At 40.6% G+C, this 22241-nt stretch overlaps 1 protein-coding gene across 2 annotated transcripts in view; it reads left to right on the plus strand.

The window, feature by feature from the left end:
- Positions 1-22241, plus strand: part of LOC126203293 (E3 ubiquitin-protein ligase MARCHF8) — a 78251-nt gene that overhangs the window by 38054 nt on the left and 17956 nt on the right. For both annotated transcript variants that reach the window (XM_049937552.1, XM_049937553.1), the window contains one exon: positions 935-1023. In XM_049937552.1, coding sequence (XP_049793509.1) covers positions 935-1023 — 89 coding nt within the window. The remainder of the gene's footprint in view (positions 1-934; positions 1024-22241) is intronic.

Raw genomic sequence — 22241 nt, forward strand, 5'->3', positions numbered from 1 at the left:
TCTGCCATATTCTTCACTTTCAGATGTGGATTTGTTAGAATTTTCTGATTCAGATAGCTTTTGTTTCCATCCATATTGCCCAAGCATAAGAGAGTCTTCCAGACTGTCCTACAATATCTTCTCGATCTGAATCAGTCATTACTATTTCATCAATCTCAACATTATGATTTCTTCATTTGAATTAGAATTGCTGTGAAATTTGTTTTCATCAACTTCTTTTTCAGGTATTTTCATAAGCTTTTCTTTGAAATTTGTGTCTTCTCCATGCAGAGTACTCATCAAAAATAACATAAAATAAATATTCAGATACTTGCTCTCACATATTATGCATAATAAACTAGTGCATTTCTTACTGAATCCATATTATTGCTTGAAATAATTCCATTGTTGCACTTAACCTTATGTAATTCTGGACACATAGACACAAATCCTTGCACTAAATACTACTGAAGTAAACCAACGAATTTTGACATTGCATACTTACCAATTGACCACTTGGGAAGCTAGGAAGCTACAATGAATCATAGCCATGTGGTGCCAAAAACACAACAGATACAGCAATGTAACCAATCGTGTTTCATGAGAATGATAAGGCTTTGTGATCTAGGCTTAAGATATTGCATGTGAGAAGGGAGTAGAACTATGTCTCTGACTGCAGAGTCTTGTGGAAACTATATATATTAATAGCACTAAATATGTGTGTTATCTCAGTCGGCAAATTTTTAAAATATGGAAACTATATCCAAGTGAAAGTGTTGCATTTTGTTGTTCTTACTTTACTGTATTGTTTCATTGTATACTGGTCTATACTCTCTATTGTACAGATTTCCTGCCTTTTAAAATCTTAGTGTGGTATTAATTTTGATATGTTCTAATTTTTCCAGTGACTGTTAATATGACCTTTACCATTTTAAATTAAAATCAATCATTTCAGGAACCTGTTTTTACTACATCAAGTCCAAATCCACCTGAAAGATGTTCTTCTCATGCTTCAAGCCTCTCTAACAATCATGACATTTGCAGGTGAGGTGAAGCATCTGCTTATGTTATTTCAGGTTGATTCACATCTTGTTTTTTCTTTAAATAATTTTGTTTTTGTATTAAGCAAGTAAATGTTTGTTCTGCTTTTACTTCTGTTCTTTTCATTTAGTGGTTTTATTTGCTAAAAATATATGCTGCATATCTTAAAATATTTGGAAAACAGCATGGCTTGGAATCTCTATCAGCTTGATAATCACATATTGGGTATCACAGGCTTTCAGAACTGGGAGAAGAACCTCCCAAGTCACAAGATGTAATCCAAGAAACATATTGGTATTATGAGTTATATACTGTTTGACCTTTGACTGTGACCTATCATATGTTTTTTGCTATCTATGTTATTTATGCAATTAGGTTGTATCAGATTTGCCGGGTAGTTCGACAAGCAACTGTGAAAAAGTGAGAAGTTGTATATTTGTGTGAAAACTCACCTTTTTTATTAAATTTTTCACACCGGCAACTAATAATTGTACAGTTGTTGTGAAATATTGCTTAAAAATTCTGAAATGAGAGGAATAAGGAGTGTTATAGTGGTGAAAGCAAATTTCTAAGTGTTATTGATAGCCTCATAGAAAAGCAGGAAAAGCTATACCTGGCATTCCCAAAACAAAGGGTACTGGGGAGAAATAGCTTAGCCACAACTTGTGGAGAGAATTCTTGTGAAATTTGGAAAGTAGGAGAGGGATACTGTCAAAAGTAAAGCTCTGAGGGTGGGTCATGTGTCATGCCTGGATAGTGCAGTTGGTAAGAGCATTGATCTCATTCAAGTTCTAGTAGGGCACATAGTTTTAATCTGGTAGGAAATTATATATTTATTCTTCTTGCCTCTTGTTCCTTGCTATATTTTCAACATAGTCCAACAAACGGATTTGCAGTAAATAAAAATTGTTGTTACCAAAAAAGTAGCTGCTTTGCAACAAGAACAGGTTCTGTGTATTTTTCATTCATAACAATACTGATATATGTACATGTAACTTCTCTTGACATTAATGCTCCCTTTGTAAATGCGGGGTGTTTGTATGTACACTCCTTCAGTCTCTGCACGTTTCACAATTAATATTTCCTTCAGTATTGGCCTCACCTGCTATATATTTTTTAATATTTGGTCATACATATTAAGAACACAATTATAAATATTACTGTGCAACAGCCATAGGCACCTATGTACTTCTCTCCTGTGTCAGCTTGTACATAGAACACTTTGTGAATACTTTTTTACTTAGTGACTACCAATTTTTTCAAGTAATTTGTAGATTTGGACAAAATATCATAACCTGAAAGCCAGCCTGTATTTGACACTGAATACAACCTTGACTATCCTTCATATTGATGTGAACAAATCTAGAACACTTCAAGTTTTCCCGGTGGATGTGTTATAAATTTAGAACAGTCGTCAATGAAATTTCATTCAGCCCCTACTGGGAAAATATTCAAATTCTATGAGAGATAATGTAGGGCTATATTACAATGGTTTGCTTTTTTCCACTGCAGGCCACAATTGGATAATTATAATCAAATTTGGGTATTGTAGAGACTAGGAAAGACATATTTTTTCATCCCCGTGATCATCAAGTTGATCTTTGAAAATTTCCAGGCTTAAGAGTGAGCATTATCCCCTTGCAAGATAAAATACATTGCTGAATAATGCTAGCACCATTAAAAGAATACTCACAACTACAATGAATTCATATGCCTACATTGTTGACTTCATTTCATTGTGCACTAAAAACAATCATGACCTTGCCCAGACCAGTATAACATTTGTGCCTTGTTTCTCAAATGTACCAAGACAGTTTGAATTGTACGTTTTCCATAGTCTTCTCCAAAAGTAGACACAGCCTGGGGAAAAAAATGTGTATGAGCGACTCACTAGACCACATCACATGTCGTAGCTGAAAAATGGCTGATGTGTCGTACACCTTGCATTACTGAAGTTCTTGGCAGTCTCCCTCCCTCCCCACATTTCCCACACACTATTTTCATTTATACTGTGCTTTCCATGTCCATATCAAGGTTAGTAGTTGATCTTGTGGCAATGATCTTTTTGTGGAAAGTGAGAGTTCTCATCAATCACATTTTACTTTCACCATTGTGCTGCACTAATCCCTATGATATCTATATGATACCATGACAGTTATACTCTTGGTTGATTTGTGTGAGGTGTCATTGCCAGCTTATCCTTTTTGGATATTATGCTTGATGGTAGATCAATATCCTGCCACAATGCTCATAAACATTGTGACATCACAGAACGTATCCTGACCTGCTGATACAATAAGAAAAAATGCTATTTCAGTTTGGTGCAGATAGTTGAGAAAAACAAACTGCAGAAATAAAATGTGATATGAACATCGGTCTTGGCTTGGTCAACATCAACGTTTTGCCAAGAAAGCAACAGCCCTTGATGTATAGCAGTCAAATATCTGTGATAGTCTAGAATAACTGCATTGAATAATTCCTTTATGGAGTAGCCTCAAACCCATTTGTAACAAAAGACTGTGTCTATACTCTTGACCTCCTCTGACTTAACACAGTTGCCAATGCAGTTTTTAACTTAAATTTCTCTTGCTCTCTCCATGTAGACTCCTAGTAATACTCATAGCATCTTTAACTAATAGTGTAGGACTGTAGTTTCTGTCACCCTCTATCATTCTACCTTTAAAAATCACTTTTTTTTACCATGGGTTTAATTTCTTTGTATTCATTTTTTAAAAGGATTTTTTACTAAAATAAAATGAGAGAAGTTATGTCTGAAACCTTAATAATTCTTTTACAAATGTGGGTATCATTGAGAGAACACATGAAACTCCTACACACATTAGAACATCTTGTAGGCTATGACTTAATTGTAGAGCTTTGCCTTTCACAGAAATTGAGGGATGTGTGTAACTCCCTCTCTGATATTCAGTTTTGGCAAGTCTGGAAGTTCCATTACAACATACACTCTCTGTGGCAATATGAAAACTTTGTTGAGCCAGTATATGTATTATATGTAGTTTGTAAAATTATGAATCTGTGGCATAGAACTCTGTGCCAAAGAGATTCTATGGACAGCATTGGCAAAGGTTGGAGTGGATGACTTATTAATCGGATTGGTGAAAAGGATGTACCACCAGTGTGAGGCAGTTGTGAAGGTTGGTTGTAAGATATTGGAAAGTTTTAAAACAAATTAAGGATTAAGACAAGAATGTTCTATGTCATGACTTGAATTTAGTTGTATTTAGAAGTTGTTCTTGGTTACTGGAATAGACAGTGCAGAAGTTTGGGTTGACATTACAGCATCAAAGTGTGTATTCTTTACAGTTTGCCAATGATCAAGTACTTATGGCTCTAGTTGAGGATGATGCCATGTGTATCAAATGAGAAAGTTTATGGATACTTACAAACACTGGGGACTAACAGTCAGTATGGATAAAACAGAATATCTTGTTGTTGGAAATGGGCTAGGCGAGGATTTGGACTTTGAGTTTGGCTGGGTAAGAAAGTATATGGGTTCATAATTTCATAAGACTGGGCAGTGTGATGTGGACATATCCTACAGGATAAGTTGAACATGAGTGGCTAATTATATCATTAAATGGTATCTTTTGGAGTATGCACATATCCAGGCAAACAAAGAAAGTGGTGCTTTGTGCTCTGGGTGAAAGCCTTCTGTCATATGGCTTAGTGTGTTGGACAGTGAATGAGAGATGTAGGGGTAAAATTGGGACTGTGAAAATAGATGGGTTTTGGCGAAGCATGAGAGGGACCTGCTTGGACTGCCTGTGGATCTTGGTAACAAATGATGATACTGAAAAATGTTTATAGATTCCTCAACATCATTGAACATATGGTAAAAATTTCGACAATTTTCCATGAGTGGAAATTATAGAAGTCGTCATCCCAGAAATTGGTACCCAAGAATCGAGTATTTCGGTTACCGTATCATGATAGTGTATACAGATTTTCAAAAATGGGGAAATGGTGTTTCTAGGAAAATGTCTAAACAATGTACAATTAGAATTTGAGGCATTTGCTTTAGGTTGTTTATTTAGATAATTGTGGCCTTGGTGCAAAAATGACTAAAGTCTGCTTTTGTGGCTTTCTGCATAAGTATGGTAACCTTGAACCTCTTGATCTCAGTAACATTGAATTTTCTCATCATGAAAATATTGAAGGGCAATTTGTTTTAATTGTTAAAAACCATTAAAAAACCAAATCATGCTAGCTTTGTGCCACTAAGGTGCTTGACTGTTGTGTAATCATTCTGTAAATTTGCTTGCAAATTGTCAGTTGACCTACACAATCGAAAAGGAGAGATAGCAGTGTTGAATGTTAAGGCCCCTCTCCAAATCACCATTGTTGTTACCTGTCGCCATACAGAGCAACTAGCAGCTCAGTTAGCTGCTGACTTCAGAAAACTGAACCAGTGACCATTTATTAAGTTGAGGCTGTCACCTATGAAAGCTCTTAAAGGACAACAGTTGCCAAGATATTGGCAAAATCAAATCGACATCATCAATAATAACCAACTCGTCTAGTCTATTTTAGGATTTCATTTTCTTGGTGTCAGGTGCTTATTATCATCAGGTGAAGAGGACTGTGTTAAAAGATTCAGAGGACATTGTGCTAAAGGTTGCAAATGGAAAACACAACCAGCCAACAGGAACTTATGGTGTGAGAATAGCCATCATTGACAGGATAGAGCTCTTCATATGTATTTTGCTAGACTGCAACCAAAATGTTGCCCTTATACAACGATTGCTTTGGGCGATGCCTGTCATTGAAGACACAATTCTGCTAGCATAATTGTGTCATGTTCTAGACTACAGTCAGGACACTGATTTGAGCTGTGAGGCTCTAATCAAGTGCAAAAATGGTATTTAACCTCACAAAAGAAATGTTTTCATCAGTGACGGTGATAACCATCACGACAGGAGAACAGTTGCCATAAACAACCCCAACTCATCGTTAGTGATTCTGTGTGTCAAGTATGGAAACAAGGCTGATAAATTGAGCATGGGCCATTGTGAAATGCTGTAGTACTCAACAATCATACAGGCTATCTACAGTTGAATATAGACAATTCAGAAGAGAGGGACAGTGTAACTTGAATGGAGGATCCAACAGCACTGCCGTACAAAGGGCCACTGTCTAGAATGAGATTTTCACTCTGCAGCGGAGTGTGCGCTGATATGAAACTTCCTGGCAGATTAAAACTGTGTGCCGGACCGAGACTTGAACTCGGGACCTTTGCCTTTCGCGGACAAGTGCTCTACCATCTGAGCTACCCAAGCACGGCTCACGCCCCGTCCTCACAGCTTTACTACTGCCAGTACCTCGTCTCCTACCTTCCAAACTTTACAGAAGCTCTCATGCGAACCTTGCAGAACTAGCACTCCTGAAAGAAAGGATATTGCGGAGACATGGCTTAGCCACAGCCTGGCGGATGTTTCCAGAATGAGATTTTCACTCTGCAGCGGAGTGTGTGCTGATATGAAATTTCCTGGCAGATTAAAACTGTGTGCCAGACCGAGACTTGAACTCGGGACCTTTGCCTTTCGCGGGCAAGTGCTCTACCAACTGAGCTACCCAAGCACGACTCACGCCCCGTCCTCACAGCTTTACTACTGCCAGTACCTCGTCTCCTACCTTCCAAACTTTACAGAAGCTCTCCTGCGAACCTTGCAGAACTAGCACTCCTGAAAGAAAGGATATTGCGGAGACATGGCTTAGCCACAGCCTGGGGGACGTTTCCAGAATGAGATTTTCACTCTGCAGCAGAGTTTGCACTGATATGAAACTTCCGCGAAAGGCAAAGGTCCCGAGTTCGAGTCTCGGTCCGGCACACAGTTTTAATCTGCCATGAAGTTTCATATCAGCGCACACTCTGCTGCAGAGTGAAAATCTCATTCTGGAAACATCCCCCAGGCTGTGGCTAAGCCATGTCTCCGCAATATCCTTTTTTTCAGGAGTGCTAGTTCTGCAAGGTTCACAGGAGAGCTTCTGTAAAGTTTGGAAGGTAGGAGACAAGGTACTGGCAGTAGTAAAGCTGTGAGGACGGGGTGTGAGTCATGCTTGGGTAGCTCAGTTGGTAGAGCAGTTGCCTGCGAAAGGCAAAGGTCCCGAGTTCAAGTCTCGGTCCGGCACACAATTTTAATCTGCCAGGAAGTTTCGGCCACTGACTAGCTTCAAACCCAGGAAACTGTATTCCACTCCAAAATATGGGGCCTTTGTTTTAAGAGGTGGAAGAGCAGTACTGTATGTTTTGTGTTATCTGCCATTGATTATCAGTTATAGTGGCTATTTGGTGACATGCAGGTCACAGGTTCAACTCTTGCTTCTGTATCATTTAGAACTTATGAAGTGCTAGCTGCGCATATCAGTAGTTTTGTTACAGTGAATGATGGTACACAAGTAAGCTGTTGTACATGCAGTAACTTCAGCTGCTTTCACATGTGTGCATGATTGGTTAAGCATAGTATGATGCGTAGATGCATCCCTCCCCCTCCAAATACGCCAATGCACAATGACGTGGCATGCACATAGCGTTGTTGTTGAGTGGTGCATGTGGACAGACATGGGCAGGTGCACCTATCTACACATCAAAAATGCTATGGAAGTATACACAGGGTGTATACGACCCGGGAGATCCAGGAAAAACCTGGGAATTTTTTCATCCTGGAGAAAACCAGGAAAAACCCGGGAATTTTTTAGAATTCTGGGAAGTTTTCATTGTTTTTGTTTTCATTTAAATTTTTGTAATTTTGACTGGTAAGAACTGATCCTCTAACAAAGGGTATTACTTTGTCCCACTACTGCAGAATAATACTGCAGCATTAAAACATGAATGAGAGAAAAAACGAAAATAAAAATTAAATTGCAAAGGAAACGCGCCATACAAAACACAGTGCTCACACGAGCGTCTGCCAGCCGCAAAATGTGTCAAAGGCTTTAGGAAGACCATGTAATGCTTCGTAACAACAAATTGCCTCCAATGAGCATAACGTCACAACTGTTTACATTAGATTCATTTTAGCAGTTGCGAGCGGTATCACGTGCATGCGCAGTTGAGTAGTACCTTCCCCCGCATCTGGCTATGGAAATGTGGCTGTTGGCTGTGTAAGCAGATGCAGCAAGCAACTAGATGCTACCGGTAAAAATTTTACTGGAGCATCCAAGCTGCCAGATTCATGCATGCGCAGCAGGCACAGATCTAGGAGGGGGGGGGGGGGGGCTATTCATATTCTTGAGGAGGGGGAAAAACCTTGTTTCACAAAGAGCCTAGCATCCAGCGCACGTTAGTCTATCAGTTATTCATATGACTTTGAAATGCATCCCTGTCCGTTTTTGAACACACTCTAAGTTGATTTCTGAATGAATCGTAAGTTCATTTGTGAATGTGTGTATAGTGTACATGATGTCTCTGTCAGGGGAATCCTAGTTGCATGTAGAAACAAACTTTCCTACAGACAAAAGGGGCTATACGAGCTGAGCGGAGTAAGGCCGAATGGATGAATGCCAACTGCTGTCTGATGGTGTGGTTGATTGGGTTTGCAAATGATGAGCGTTGTTATAATTACTAGCGAAATCCATAGATTCAGACTACAGGAGTGAAAATAAATGAATAACAGGTAAAAACAAAGATGATGTAACTTACCAAATGAAAGTGCTGGCAGGTCGACAGACACACAAACAAACACAAACATACACACAAAATTCTAGCTTTCACAACCAACGGTTTTTTCAGGAAAGAGGGAAGGAGAGGGAAAGATGAAAGGATGTGGGTTTTTGGGTAAGGAGTCATTCCAATCCCGGGAGCGGAAAGACTTACCTTGGGGGAAAAAAGGACAGGTATACACTCGCACACTCACACATATCCATCCGCACATACACAGACACGAGCAGACATTTGTAAAGGCAAAGAGTTCGGGCAGAGATGTCAGTCGAGGCGGAAGTACAGAGGCAAAGATGTTGAAAGACAGGTGAGGTATGAGCGGCAGCAACTTGAAATTAGCGGAGGTTGAGGCCTGGCGGATAACGAGAGGAGAGGATATACTGAAGGGCAAGTTCCCATCTCCGGAGTTCTGACAGGTTGGTGTTAGTGGGAAGTATCCAGATAACCCGGACGGTGTAACACTGTGCCAAGATGTGCTGGCCGTGCACCAAGGCATGTTTAGCCACAGGGTGATCCTCATTACCAACAAACACTGTCTGCCTGTGTCCATTCATGCGAATGGACAGTTTGTTGCTGGTCATTCCCACATAGAAAGCTTCACAGTGTAGGCAGGTCAGTTGGTAAATCACGTGGGTGCTTTCACACGTGGCTCTGCCTTTGATCGTGTACACCTTCCGGGTTACAGGACTGGAGTAGGTGGTGATGGGAGGGTGCATGGGACAGGTTTTACAGCGGGGGCGGTTACAAGGGTAGGAGCCAGAGGGTAGGGAAAGTGGTTTGGGGATTTCATAGGGATGAACTAACAGGTTACGAAGGTTAGGTGGACGGCGGAAAGACACTCTTGGTGGAGTGGGGAGTATTTCATGAAGGATGGATCTCATTTCAGGGCAGGATTTGAGGAAGTCGTATCCCTGCTGGAGAGCCACATTCAGAGTCTGATCCAGTCCTGGAAAGTATCCTGTCACAAGTGGGGCACTTTTGTGGTTCTTCTGTGGGAGGTTCTGGGTTTGAGGGGATGAGGAAGTGGCTCTGGTTATTTGCTTCTGTACCAGGTTGGGAGGGTAGTTGCGGGATGCGAAAGCTGTTTTCAGGTTGTTGGTGTAATGGTTCAGGGATTCCGGACTGGAGCAGATTCGTTTGCCACGAAGACCTAGGCTGTAGGGAAGGGACCGTTTCATGTGGAATGGGTGGCAGCTGTCATAATGGAGGTACTGTTGCTTGTTGGTGGGTTTGATGTGGACGGACGTGTGAAGCTGGCCATTGGCCAGATGGAGGTCAACGTCAATGAAAGTGTACAATGGAGTAGGACCAGGTGAATCTGATGGAACCAAAGGAGTTGAGGTTGGAGAGGAAACTGGAGTTCTTCTTCACTATGAGTCCAGATCATGAAGATGTCCTTTCATCTTTCATCTTTCCCTCTCCTTCCCTCTTTCCTGACGAAGCAACCGTTGGTTGCGAAAGCTAGAATTTTGTGTGTATGTTTGTGTTTGTTTGTGTGTCTGTCGACCTGCCAGCACTTTCATTTGGTAAGTCACATCATCTTTGTTTTTAGATGTATTTTTCCTATGTGGAATGTTTCCCTCTATTATAATGAATAACAGGTAAGAAAGATTACGTATTACCCTCTCGGTGTATTGAAGAAAATGAAATTTTGACAGAAAATTTTTGGCCAGATCGCTGTACTAGTAAGGGCCAGTTGTACAGTCCCCGGCTAGCAGCCGCTTTAAGTTTTATTCTGGAAGAAACGTGGAAAACGCGTTGTACGAACATGTAACAATGCCTAACCAGAGAATAATCGCAGGATAATAAAGCGGTGATCCTAGCAGAGTTGGTGAAGTTAATCTGCAAATAAACTTTGACATTGGAGGAATAGCTACAGAATTAGTGATAACAAGACTGTTTGTTAGAACGCGGAAGAAGTAATGGGGACATCACACAAATTATGGAACAATGTGATGATTCCTAGTTTGTATAAAAATTTTGTACTACTACTTTTCGATCTCATGCTTGAGAAACTGGAGCGTATGAATGAAACGTGAAACTATTTCGTAACGTAAAACTTTTTGCTTGTAGTAGGCCTAATAGGCATTTGAGATTGGTACTTTGTGAATTATATTGTCGTTCCAAAAAAATCGTTTGTGCCAAAAGTCTCTGTTTGGTGTGTGTTACAATTCTTGCAGTATTAGAAAGGCCTGTTTTGTTTTATGTAGCAGACAGTGACAAAATAGACATAATCAGATCGGGAAACCGCACTAGCCTTGGGTCCTATTTGTATTAACAGCTTTTTCAGTATTAGACAACGACATTTCGATTTTTCATGTAGCAAAACGTTTGATGAACTTTGATGAGGTAATAGATTCTTTCTCGGAAAGGAAAGCACACCATGTAAAGCTGTGGCAAGATTAGAGATAAAAAATTCTAGGAGCTAAGGATTGAAGAAATGTGTGTTGTCCTGCTTGTCTCATGTCTTTACTGGGTTTATGTATTCAGCTTCTAGCACGTATGGCATTATGCCACAGTAAACAACCAAACATGAGATAACACAGTACCGGTACTCCAAGAAAATTTACATCCTGAAAACCACATTGAAAAGCGTAATATCAGGTTGTGGCCTACTTCACTGGGAATCTGGACATAAGAATGTGCACTTTAAATGTGCACATTTTAGTATAGATCACGAAATTCCGATGCTTTTGGAGTATCCTCTGATGTCTTGTTTCTTTTGTGACATAATGTAAGATCTTTTAATGTTTTACACGTACGAACATACGGTCTCCCTACAACATCGTAGCTGCGCCAAGCACGGTGACGCCTGTCATCTGGCGCTCTCTGGCAACTGCAGAAACGAAAAAAGCATTACCATCAAAGTAAATTTCCGTTTACGCAAGTTGATCTATGTGCGAGAATGTACGATGAATTTCTTAAATGACAGAGCGTTTGACTCTCATTTAAAAATGAACTCTTTGATGACGAGCCATTTAGATGAATTTCGAGCCCAAAGATCAGACATTTATGTCGTTATTAAAAATTTTATTGGTACATTTGTGCGATGTATCTTAAATTGTAATACGCCCATAAAAGACAACATTATATGTGAAAGCTTAGCTTCTCTTGCAGCGTATTAATCTTATAGACCAATATTATATGTGAAAGCTTTGCTTTTTGTGTAGCAACACTATGTATATTAATTGAAACCATTAGCTATTTTTGTTTGTGTGTTTGCACTACTTAACAGTGATGTTGCTATTGGCTGACTACATCACGTTTCCTAAGCTCTGAATACCCACTGTCATCGGCTGGCGAGATCACGTGACCTGAGCTGTGACTGGCTTACAAAAGTGCATGGTAATCTCCATTTCAGTGCTTCAGAAAGTAACATGCGGTGTTCGGTGGAATTCGAATTTATACTTTCGTAATATGAAAATATGCAGTGGACATGTTGGTGCACATCAACGATCTTTCCAAAACGTGTTTTTTTCCCTGTGTTTAGTTTTCTAAAGTACCGGGAAATTCTATGCCTGTGTATATAACCATAAACATTCAAAGAACTGAAAAGTTATACAGTTCATAGAGAAAATATACTGTCAGTTAATAGGGAAAAAAAGTATGTTTTCACCCGGGAGAAAGTGTATTTTTAACCGGGAAATCCGGGAGAAATCTGGAAGTTTTTTTTTTCCTTGTCCGTGTATACACCCTGTATACATTATACATTCTGCACATTATGCAACAAATTTAATAAATTTTTAAGATGGTTTATGTTCACTGAAGAAGAAGAAGAAGAAAATGTCCCATCCCCTTCTTCACACTTTTAAGCATCTACTTCTCTCTTTTTGCTTTATAAAGTAACCTATGTTCTTCCTGGAGGTGCAAGCTATCTTCATACCAAATTTCCTCAAAACTGGTTTCACAGATTAGTCACGAAAACATAATGGAGTCTTTACTCCTGGAGCATTGACAGTGCCTTTTGTTTTTCGACTGACAAAACTATTTTTATGAGTTTCTGGCGACGCAATTGGCTTCTCCCACAATCTTTACATCTTGGGTCTGTTTCTCTTCCATTCATTGAAACTATGAAATTCCTGGGGCTCATGCTTGATAGGAAACCTGTTGGTCCTCCCGTGTGTCTTAACCTGTACGCGGTTCCTCAGTGTCCTTCTTGTCCTTAATGGTACTTCCTGGGCTGCAGATCGAACTACCCTCCTTTTTTTGTACCACTCCCTTCTCCGTTTCAAACTAGGCTATGGGTGCTGTGTTTATGTGTCTGCACGTCCGTCCCTCTTATGCCATCTCAACACTGGCCACCATCTTGGCCTCCATTTGGCCACTGGCGCCTTTTACACTAGTCCGGTTGAGAGTCTGTATGCTGAAACTGCTGAACTACCACTGTCCTACCATTGTGACTTTCTCCTCAGCAGGTATGCGTCCCGTTGTTCTGCTTTGCGTGGCCATCCATCGTATGCCTCCTTCTTCAATGATTCCTTTGATCGCCAGTATGGGGTGCATCCCTCTTCTCTGTTACCTCCTGGAGTCCGCTTTTGGCACTTGCTCTGGTGGCTTAACTTCACAACTACCTGCAAATTTCCCGCTGGGTGAGAACCCCCCTTCACAATCCTGGCCGGTGTTCACATTGGCCTTCATTTGCTTCCTAAGGACACTACTCCTGTATCACTCTATCCCCTTAAGTTTCACGACCTTCACATAGTACCTTTGTGTACACTGATGGCTCACGAACTGACCGTGATGTCGAGTATGCCTTCATCATTGGTGCCCGCGTCTTTTAGTATCGACTTCCAGCATACTGCTCAGTATTTACAGCAGAGCTCTTCGCCCTCTATCAGCCCATGGAGTACATCCGGCGACACAGACTTTCGAATTGTGTCCTTTGCTCAGACTCACTCAGCGCCCTGGAAAGTCTGTGTGCCCTGTACCCCCACCATCCCTTAGTACAACAGGTCCAGGAAAACTGTCACTTGCTCAGTCTTGGTGGAGCCACTGTAATGTGTCTGTGGATTCTTGGTTGCCGTCATGTCAGGAGGTGGTGTTGCTTTGGCACCGCAATTAGTCCTCCCTTCATGGGAATAATCTCTGGCGTATTAAGCCTCTCCCACCGGTTTTAACGACCTCCTCTTGGCCCTCCCACCAGGAGGAGGTCATTTTAACTAGGTTGTATATTGGGCACTGCCTTTTTAGCCATCGTCATTCGATAAGTGGCGCTCCCCCACCACTTTGTACACATTGCCCCCAAATTTTAACTGTCTGCCGCTTCGTGACAGAATGCCCATTTTTTAACTGTTTACGTTCCCACTTGGGTTTGCTGTCTGAGTTATCGGCCATTTTAGCAAATGACATGTGGGCTGTCGACCGCATTTTACTTTTTATCTGTCAAAGTAATATGGTGAAGGCCATTTAATTTTTAGTTTTGGACCTCTATTTCTGTATGGTGTCTTTTGTAGCCCTTTTTCCACATCCTTGTTTTTAGATGTCTTCTCTTATGTCAATTGGGATTGATGTATAGTGGTTTTTTAACTCCTCTGTGTCTTCATATTCTATAGTTTTGACTTGGGTGTGTATGACTCGTTATTTTTGCGCCCTAAAACAAAACAAAACATACCTTTAAAGTGCTAAGAGATTTAACCCCCTCTCTCTTCTAAGTGATACCATTGAGGATATGTATGCCAGGTGTCCCTCATAAGAGTCATCAAGTGCATTACCTCTGATTTTTCAGCAGATATTTACTTTTTATGGACTTGAGGCACATCAGTGCTCAGAGCCTTGGTAAGCTATGATCCGTCATAAGGACTGATATCATTTTTACTTACTCATCCGTGAGTGTTTTGTGCTAGCTGTCCTTGCTTTATTAATGTCTGGTGTACTTCAGGTATGCTGTACTGTTGATAGACAGAGGTAGCACAAAGTTCAGAAACACGAGCAAAGACAGTGCAGGAAGCGGTTGAATTTTTGGTGAAGCAGATGACTAAACTATTGGAAAAGAATGCCACATTAAAAAAGCAGGTGGGCACTAATGGCAGCCGATGCATGTAGACAGGATGAGCTAACCAGGATCTACATCTACATCTACATCTACATCTACATGGATGCTCTGCAAATCTCACTTAAATGCCTGGCAGAGGGTTTATCGAACCACCCTTACAATAATTCTCTATTATTCCAATCTCAAACAGTGTGCAGGAAAAACAAATACCTATATCTTTCCATGCGAGCTCTGATTTTAGTTATTTTATTATGATGATCGTTTTTCCCTGTGTAGGTCAGTGTCAACAAAATATTTTCACAATCGGGGGAGAAAGTTGATGATGGAAATTTCACCACAACAGAAAACGCCTTTGTTTCAATGAAATCCACTCCATATCCTGTATGTCAGTGACATGATCTCCCTTATTTCTTTATAATACAAAATATGCTGCTCTTCTTTGAACTTTCTCAATATACTCTGTTAATCCTATTTGGCAAGGATCCCACACCGTGCAACAGTATCCAAAAGAGAATGGACAAGCGTAGTGCAGGCAGTCTCTTTAGTAGATCTGTTGATTGCGTAAGTGTTCTGCCAATAAAACACAGTCATTGGTTTGCCTTCCCCACAACATTTTCTGTTTGCTCTTTCCAATTTAAGTTGTTCGTAATTTTAAATCCTAGGTATTTAGTTGACTTTATGGCCTTTAGATTTGACTTATTTATGGTATAACCAAAGTTTAATGGATTCCTTTTATTACTTATGTGGATGAGCTCACACTTTCTATTATTTAGGGTGTTACCAGTTTTTGCATCATACAGATATCTTGTCTAAATTGTTTTTCAATTTGTTTTGACCTGATGACTTTATTAGATGATAAATGGCAGTGTCATCTGCAAACAACCTAGACTGTTGCTCAGATTACCTCCTAAATCATTTATATAGATGAAAGTTCAGCAGATGCCCTACAACACTTCCTTGGGGAACACCAGAAATCACTTGTGTTTTACTCAATGGCTTTCCATCAGTTACCACGATCTGTGACCTGTCCGACAGGAAATCACGAATCCAGTCATATAACTGAAACGATATTCCATAAGCAAGCTATTTGACTACAAGCTGCTTGTGAGGCACAGTGTCAAAAGCCTTCTGGAAATTTAGAAACAAAAAATCAATTTGAAATACCATATCAATAGCAATCAACACTTCATGTGAGTAAAGAGCTAGTCATGTTTCACAAGAACATTGTTTCATAAGAACATTGTTTCATTCAATGTATCTGTTCCTTCCTTGGATCCCATCTCAGATAGTCTAGTGTCTCCTTTTTTGGATAAAGTGCCTGATGACGTGTCAGTGTTTATTGACAATATGGAAGTTTGTGGTAGTCTGAGCACTTGATCAGACAAAGTACATTTGCACATGACCTGATTATAATTGATGGGAGAGGTTAAGATGTAAGTCATGTATCATGAGGGGTTGAATAATGTGCTTATATTTGAATAACTCAAGAAGGGATGCCTATCAGCACCATCACAAGTAGAATATTGTCAGATTCTTCAAGGAACAACTTAGTGGGATGTCCCAGAAATGAAACAAATGAGTGATAAAATTCTTAGATCAAATTAGGAAAATCAGTGCACAGACACATGAATTAACACACAATGATGAGGCAGATAAAATTATTTCCCAAGAGGCAGAGCACAGAATGCTAGACATATTTTGAAGAGGAGCTCTGCCTGATATGTTGTTAACTGAGCAGGTGGAGAATCCAAATTTAGCTGCTGCCATTAAGGTTGCATTTGGAAACACCACCACCAACCACAGTGCTATGAGTGCAGGGTGGTGGCATATAGGGCACGATACTGTCAGAATAGGAAGCAAAGTGGACAATGTCCAGATAAGGATTCCTTATATGCCAACAGGAATTCCTTAATGACCGAGCAGCACTCCCAGAGGAGAGTTTGACCATGGCCTATCAGCCCGGACATTTTAAGTGAAGACAATACCGGCTGTGAAAGCCTACATTGTATGGTGTATGCTGAGTTGGAGTGTTGTTTGGTTAACATGATGAACTGAATGGAACATCAGTTTTGGTGGACACAGGGGCTCATATGTCAGTGACTAGTGTCGACATCTGTGGCAGAAAGAGATTGAATTCTCTATGAAACAATGGCTACATCAGTATCTCTGTCCATATCAAACCTACTAACCATTAGCAATACCTCCACTTCGACAGCTGCCACCTGTTCCATGCCAAGAACTCCCTTCCATACAGCGTAGTCAAACATAGTCATTACATCTGCAGTGACGAGCGGTCCCTCTCAAAATACACCGAGGATCTCACTGAGGTCTTCACAGACTGTAATTATCCTCACAACCTTGTACAAAAACAAATCTCCTGTGCCTTATCTTTTCAGTCTCCCATCACCTCCCAGTTTCACCATCAGGCCACAGAGAAGCATTCCCCTTGTAACACAGTACCATCCAGGACTGGAGCAACTGAATTAGATTGTCAGTAAGGATTTTGATGACCTCTCATTGTGCCCCGAAATTAGAAATGTCGTGACCACTATCCTTCCCACCCCTCCCACAGTGGTATTCCGCCGTCCAGCAAACTTACCGTATTTACTCGAATCTAAGCCGCACTTTTTTTTCCGGTTTTTGTAATCCAAAAAACCGCGTGCGGCTTAGAATCGAGTGCAAAGCAAGCAGAAATTCTGAAAAAAGTTTGTGGGTGCCGCCACAACTTACTTCTGCCGTCGAATATATGTAGCGCTACACAGGCATACTCTGTAGGCACAAAGATAAATACTGGCGCCAAAACCTCTACGTCAGTAAATAAATTTAAAAAAAAAGGTGGAAAGACGAGCTATTTTCTCTGCCCCGAGTTTCGACCACTGCATTTTCATATATTATTCAACGAAGTAAATACAAATTCCGTATTGTTCATCTTTGAATATAGCAGCATTTCAATGTACTACGAAAATCCGACTGGCAAGACTGTTTGGGATGTTTGTCAATATGGCCAACTCTACGTTCTGAATTTTTTCCTATCTGTGAGAAGAGATGGTTGCTAATAGGAACTTTTATAAATTGTGAATCACATGCAGTATTCTCATCACCATTAGAAGAATATGCATATAAACATTTTGCCATGTATTGTTTCATGTTTGCTGTTATCTCATTTAAATCCTGTCTGCCTAATAAACGACGAAACTAGAGTGAGACAACAGTAAACGCGGAAGAATAGGCCTATACATATCATGCATGTTTATATCCATATTATTCTTATGCTTAGTAGTGATACAGTCAGAAATGAAGCACGGCAATTGACTAGATTTTTAAATCTAAGATGACTCTCTTTTTCTGTGTAGAATATAATGTACTAAAGAGGCGCCTGCAAAGATTTTCAAACGGAGAAAAATTTTTGCTAAACCCTCGTTCAGAACATCTTCTATCATACGCAGTCTATTATTTGGTTCTTGTTGATCATTATCAAAGAAAGCAGCAGTGTAAGTAACAACAAATAGCAGTTTCTTGCCATTGTTTTGCTAATGAGATGATTCCGTTCTCTCTCTCTCTCTCTCTCTCTCTCTCTCTCTCTTTTTTTTTAATTGTAGTGCGCACCAAAGCAAGCCATGCCGCGAGCGGCAACAGGCTGTAAACAAGCACTATCAGAATGCGACTAACAATGCATGACACAGTACAGTAATGCATTTTCAGCTTAGAGTGACGTAAACACCTATAACAAAGAAAACTGCGCTTATCAGATCAAAGAAAAATAAGCAATCAATTCAAACCAGACGAAGCACGTGGAAAAGGAAGGGTACCCGTATAAATACGGACGGAGCGCCTGACGCATAGCAATGGCTACCTGATAAAGCGTAATTGCTAAGCTTACGATTCGAACCAAACTACTGTAGCTGTATCTTCATTCATTCGACCTAAATTGTGTCTCATATTACAATGGACAAACTTTGTTTCGATTTGGAGATGCGGCCTATAATTTTTCTCTCCCCTTGAATTTCGAGTCTCAAATTTCAGGTGCGGCTTAGATTCAGGAAATTTTTTTTCTTTGGTTTTGAGTCTCATTTTTCAGGTGCGGCTTCGATTCGAATAAATACGGTATGCAACATACTCGTCCATCCCAACACAACCCCTGCTCCCAACCCCTTACCTCATGGCTCATATCTCTTTAACAGACTTAGATGCAAGACCTGTCCCATATATCCTCCCACCACCACCTACTCCAGTTTGGTCAGTAACATCACCTATCCCATCAAAGGCAGGGCTACCTGTGAAACCAGTCATGTGATCAACAAACGAAGCTGCAACCACTGTGCTGCACTCTACTGGGCATGACAAGCAACATGCTGCCTGTCCACATGAATGACCATCGACAAACTGTGGCCAAGAAATGACTGGATCACCCTGTTGCTGAGTACACCACCCAACATGACATTCTTCATTTCAATGACTGCTTCGCAGCTTGTGCCATATGGATCCTTCCCACCAACACTAGGTCTTCTGAGTTGCGCAGATGGGAACTCTAGCTGCAACCTATCCTACCCATAACCCTCCTGGCGCAACCTCTGTTAGACATTGTCCTCAGCCATCCAGGCCCTTCCCTATTCCCATTCCAGCACTACATAGCCCTCTATTCCCCCAATGCACTCAGTCTTTTTACTTCCCCACCTCTCCCCTGAACTCCATCTAACCTCCCAGCTGCACATAGCTGCCCTATCCTCTCTCCACCTCATCCCTACATGCTCCCCAGCAGCACTTCACTGTCCCCCACCCCTACCCTGCTATGCCTCCCTCTCCCTGCTGCAGCCTCCTCCTTATCGCCACCCAGTTTCCTGCACTGCTGCTGCTGCTGCTGCTCCTGCTGCTCGAAGTGTGGCTTCAGATGCCAGAGACTGCAGTCATGTGTGTGTGTGAGCTGCATTTGTGTTATAGGATGAGTAGCAACTATCCTCTTCATAATATTGAATTCTTTATGATGTACATTGTATGAAGACAGTGATGTGGTGTCATTGCAGTCAACATTGCCCAGTTTCTGTAATAGACCAAGCAACTTTTGGGAATATATGGAAGTATTATCCCCTGAAAGTGCACAATCCTAGAGTTGGATTTTCTGAATAGGCGTCACGCAAAATTGATCTGTCACAACACACTATAAAACTAGTGGGACATTATTCCAGCTAGGAACACCCACTGCAAATGGTACTTTGTCATAAAGTATGCCAATCATGAAGATGGAACTGAATAAACTGCATACCATTAATTAAAACTCAATTTGTGTGATAAAGTACCAAGAAATACAGGAAAATTACTGTGGGTGAGTGTGGATACTGAACAGCTGAATGATATGTTGTGTGTTATGGGACCATCTTAATACAATGAGAAAATGGATACTTTGCATCGTTTTTACATAGAAGCATGGCTTGCATGCAAGAAGTAGATGCAAATTACAAGGTTCCAGTGAGAAGGGATAATTTTGGCTCAAATGAAGTGGATCTGTGAAAAGGATTACTGATTGCTGATTTGGATGTCTTGGACAATTTAGAAAAGTCAAGTAGGGACTTTGGCTGTAAGCAGACTGTTAGTGCATCTGCAGTATGTGAAAAAGTACAGAATTTAAAAGAGGAAGATAGGAGGGCTGTAGACAATCTGTTAATACAATTCATGGATTTGTTCAGTCCCAGTGGACCATTACCAACAACACCTGTCACGCAGCATAGAATTCCAACTGGGAATAACCTGTCTTGTCTACAGGAAACCACACAGAGTACCACACCACACACAACCAATAATGGAGGAATTCATTAATGAATAGTGGAAGGATGAAATTATTGAGGAGAATGATAGTCCATTGGGAGCCCCTGTTGTCATTCTGGCAAAGAAATCAGATGGGATGAAGAAATACAGGCTTTATTACAATTACTGATATCTGAATGCAAGAATGGAGATGGATGCATATCCTATACTGCATATAACAGAAATGTTGGAAAACCTGGATCACTGTAAATATTTCTCCACAATGGATTTAAAGAGTGGGTATCGCCAATTGGAAGCGGTTCCAAAATAATCGTCGAGGACTGCTTTTACCATTCCATGGGGACACAGCCAATATTGATGGATGCTGTTTGGGCTTAAGAATGCACCAGCCACTTTCCAGATGTCCCTAGTAGGAATTCTAAGGGAACTAAAACCACATGGTATATTTAGTCAATATTATTGTGTTTTCTAAAGATCTAGAGCAGCATGCACAATTGGGGGAATTGTTTAAGAGGTTGCATGTGACACGTGTAATGCTAAATATTGAGACCTGTCACTTTGTGCCCACAGAGGTAAACTATCAAGGTCAAGTGATTAGTCAAGATGACGTGAAGACATACCCTGTATTGATATGTGCTGTCCATTGTTTATTACCATTGCAAACTGCAAAACAATTCCAATGATTTTCATGGATATGTAATTATTGTTGAAAATTTGTCAGAGGGTTTGCTGATATCCCTAGACCATTAATGCATTTGCTAAAATAAAAAAAAAGGGGGGGGGGGTAAAATTCCAGTGGATAACAGACTGCCAAACTGCATTTGAGAAACTGAAAGATGCACTAATGACTATCCCAGTATTAATATTTCCAGATTATGAGAGAGAGTTTGTTCTGTCCTATGATGTGAGCAACTAGGCAGTAGGGTGAATTCTAAGTCAGGATGTGAATAGTGTGAACACCTAGGAGCACATGTAACAAAAGTTGAATAAAGTGTGCCAGAAGTACTCAGTCACAGAGGAGAAGACTTTGAGCAGCGTATGTGGTATTACCTAAAACTTTCTGATAAATAAAAACTGTGTGCTGGGCCGGGACGCAAACCTGGAACCTGTGCCTTTCACGGGCAGGTGCTCTACCAACTGAACTACCTGAGTACAACTCGTGACCTGTCCTCACTGCTTTGCTTCTGCAACTACCTCATCTTCTACCTTCCTACCAGATTGGAGTTCGAGTCCAGCATACAATCTTAATTTGCAAGGAAGTTTCATATCAATGTGCACTCCCCTGCAGAATGAAATTCATTCTGTTATTACCTACTTTTGCTGTTAACTGTATGGTAGGAAATTCTACATTATGGTAGAAAATTCAACATCAAAATGACTATTAAAGTTGAAGGATCATTCAAGCAGATTAACTCGTTGGACAAAGAAGCCAAGTGAATTCGATTATGAGGTAGAACACAAACTCAGTAGGAAACATAGCAGTGCTGATGGCTTTAAGCTGAAAGGTGGTGGTCACACACACACACACACACACACACACACACACACGGTAGACGTCTCTCAGAGTGGAAAGATGTCCAGACTGCTGATGTGAATCGACAGTTACTGAGGACACAGCTGCATTTTGCTTTGCACAATGGGCTGTTGTGCAGAGTGACAAAGTTTGAATCGTATATTGTGCTACTCACAGCTCTGAGGGACAAAGTGTTGAAGGAAGCACACAATCATATATTAGCAGGTAACAGAGGACAGACAACTGATTGTCAAGTAACTGAACAGTTCTGGTGGACA

Source organism: Schistocerca nitens, chromosome 9 (assembly GCF_023898315.1).
Source record: "Schistocerca nitens isolate TAMUIC-IGC-003100 chromosome 9, iqSchNite1.1, whole genome shotgun sequence".
NCBI lineage: Eukaryota > Metazoa > Arthropoda > Insecta > Orthoptera > Acrididae > Schistocerca > Schistocerca nitens.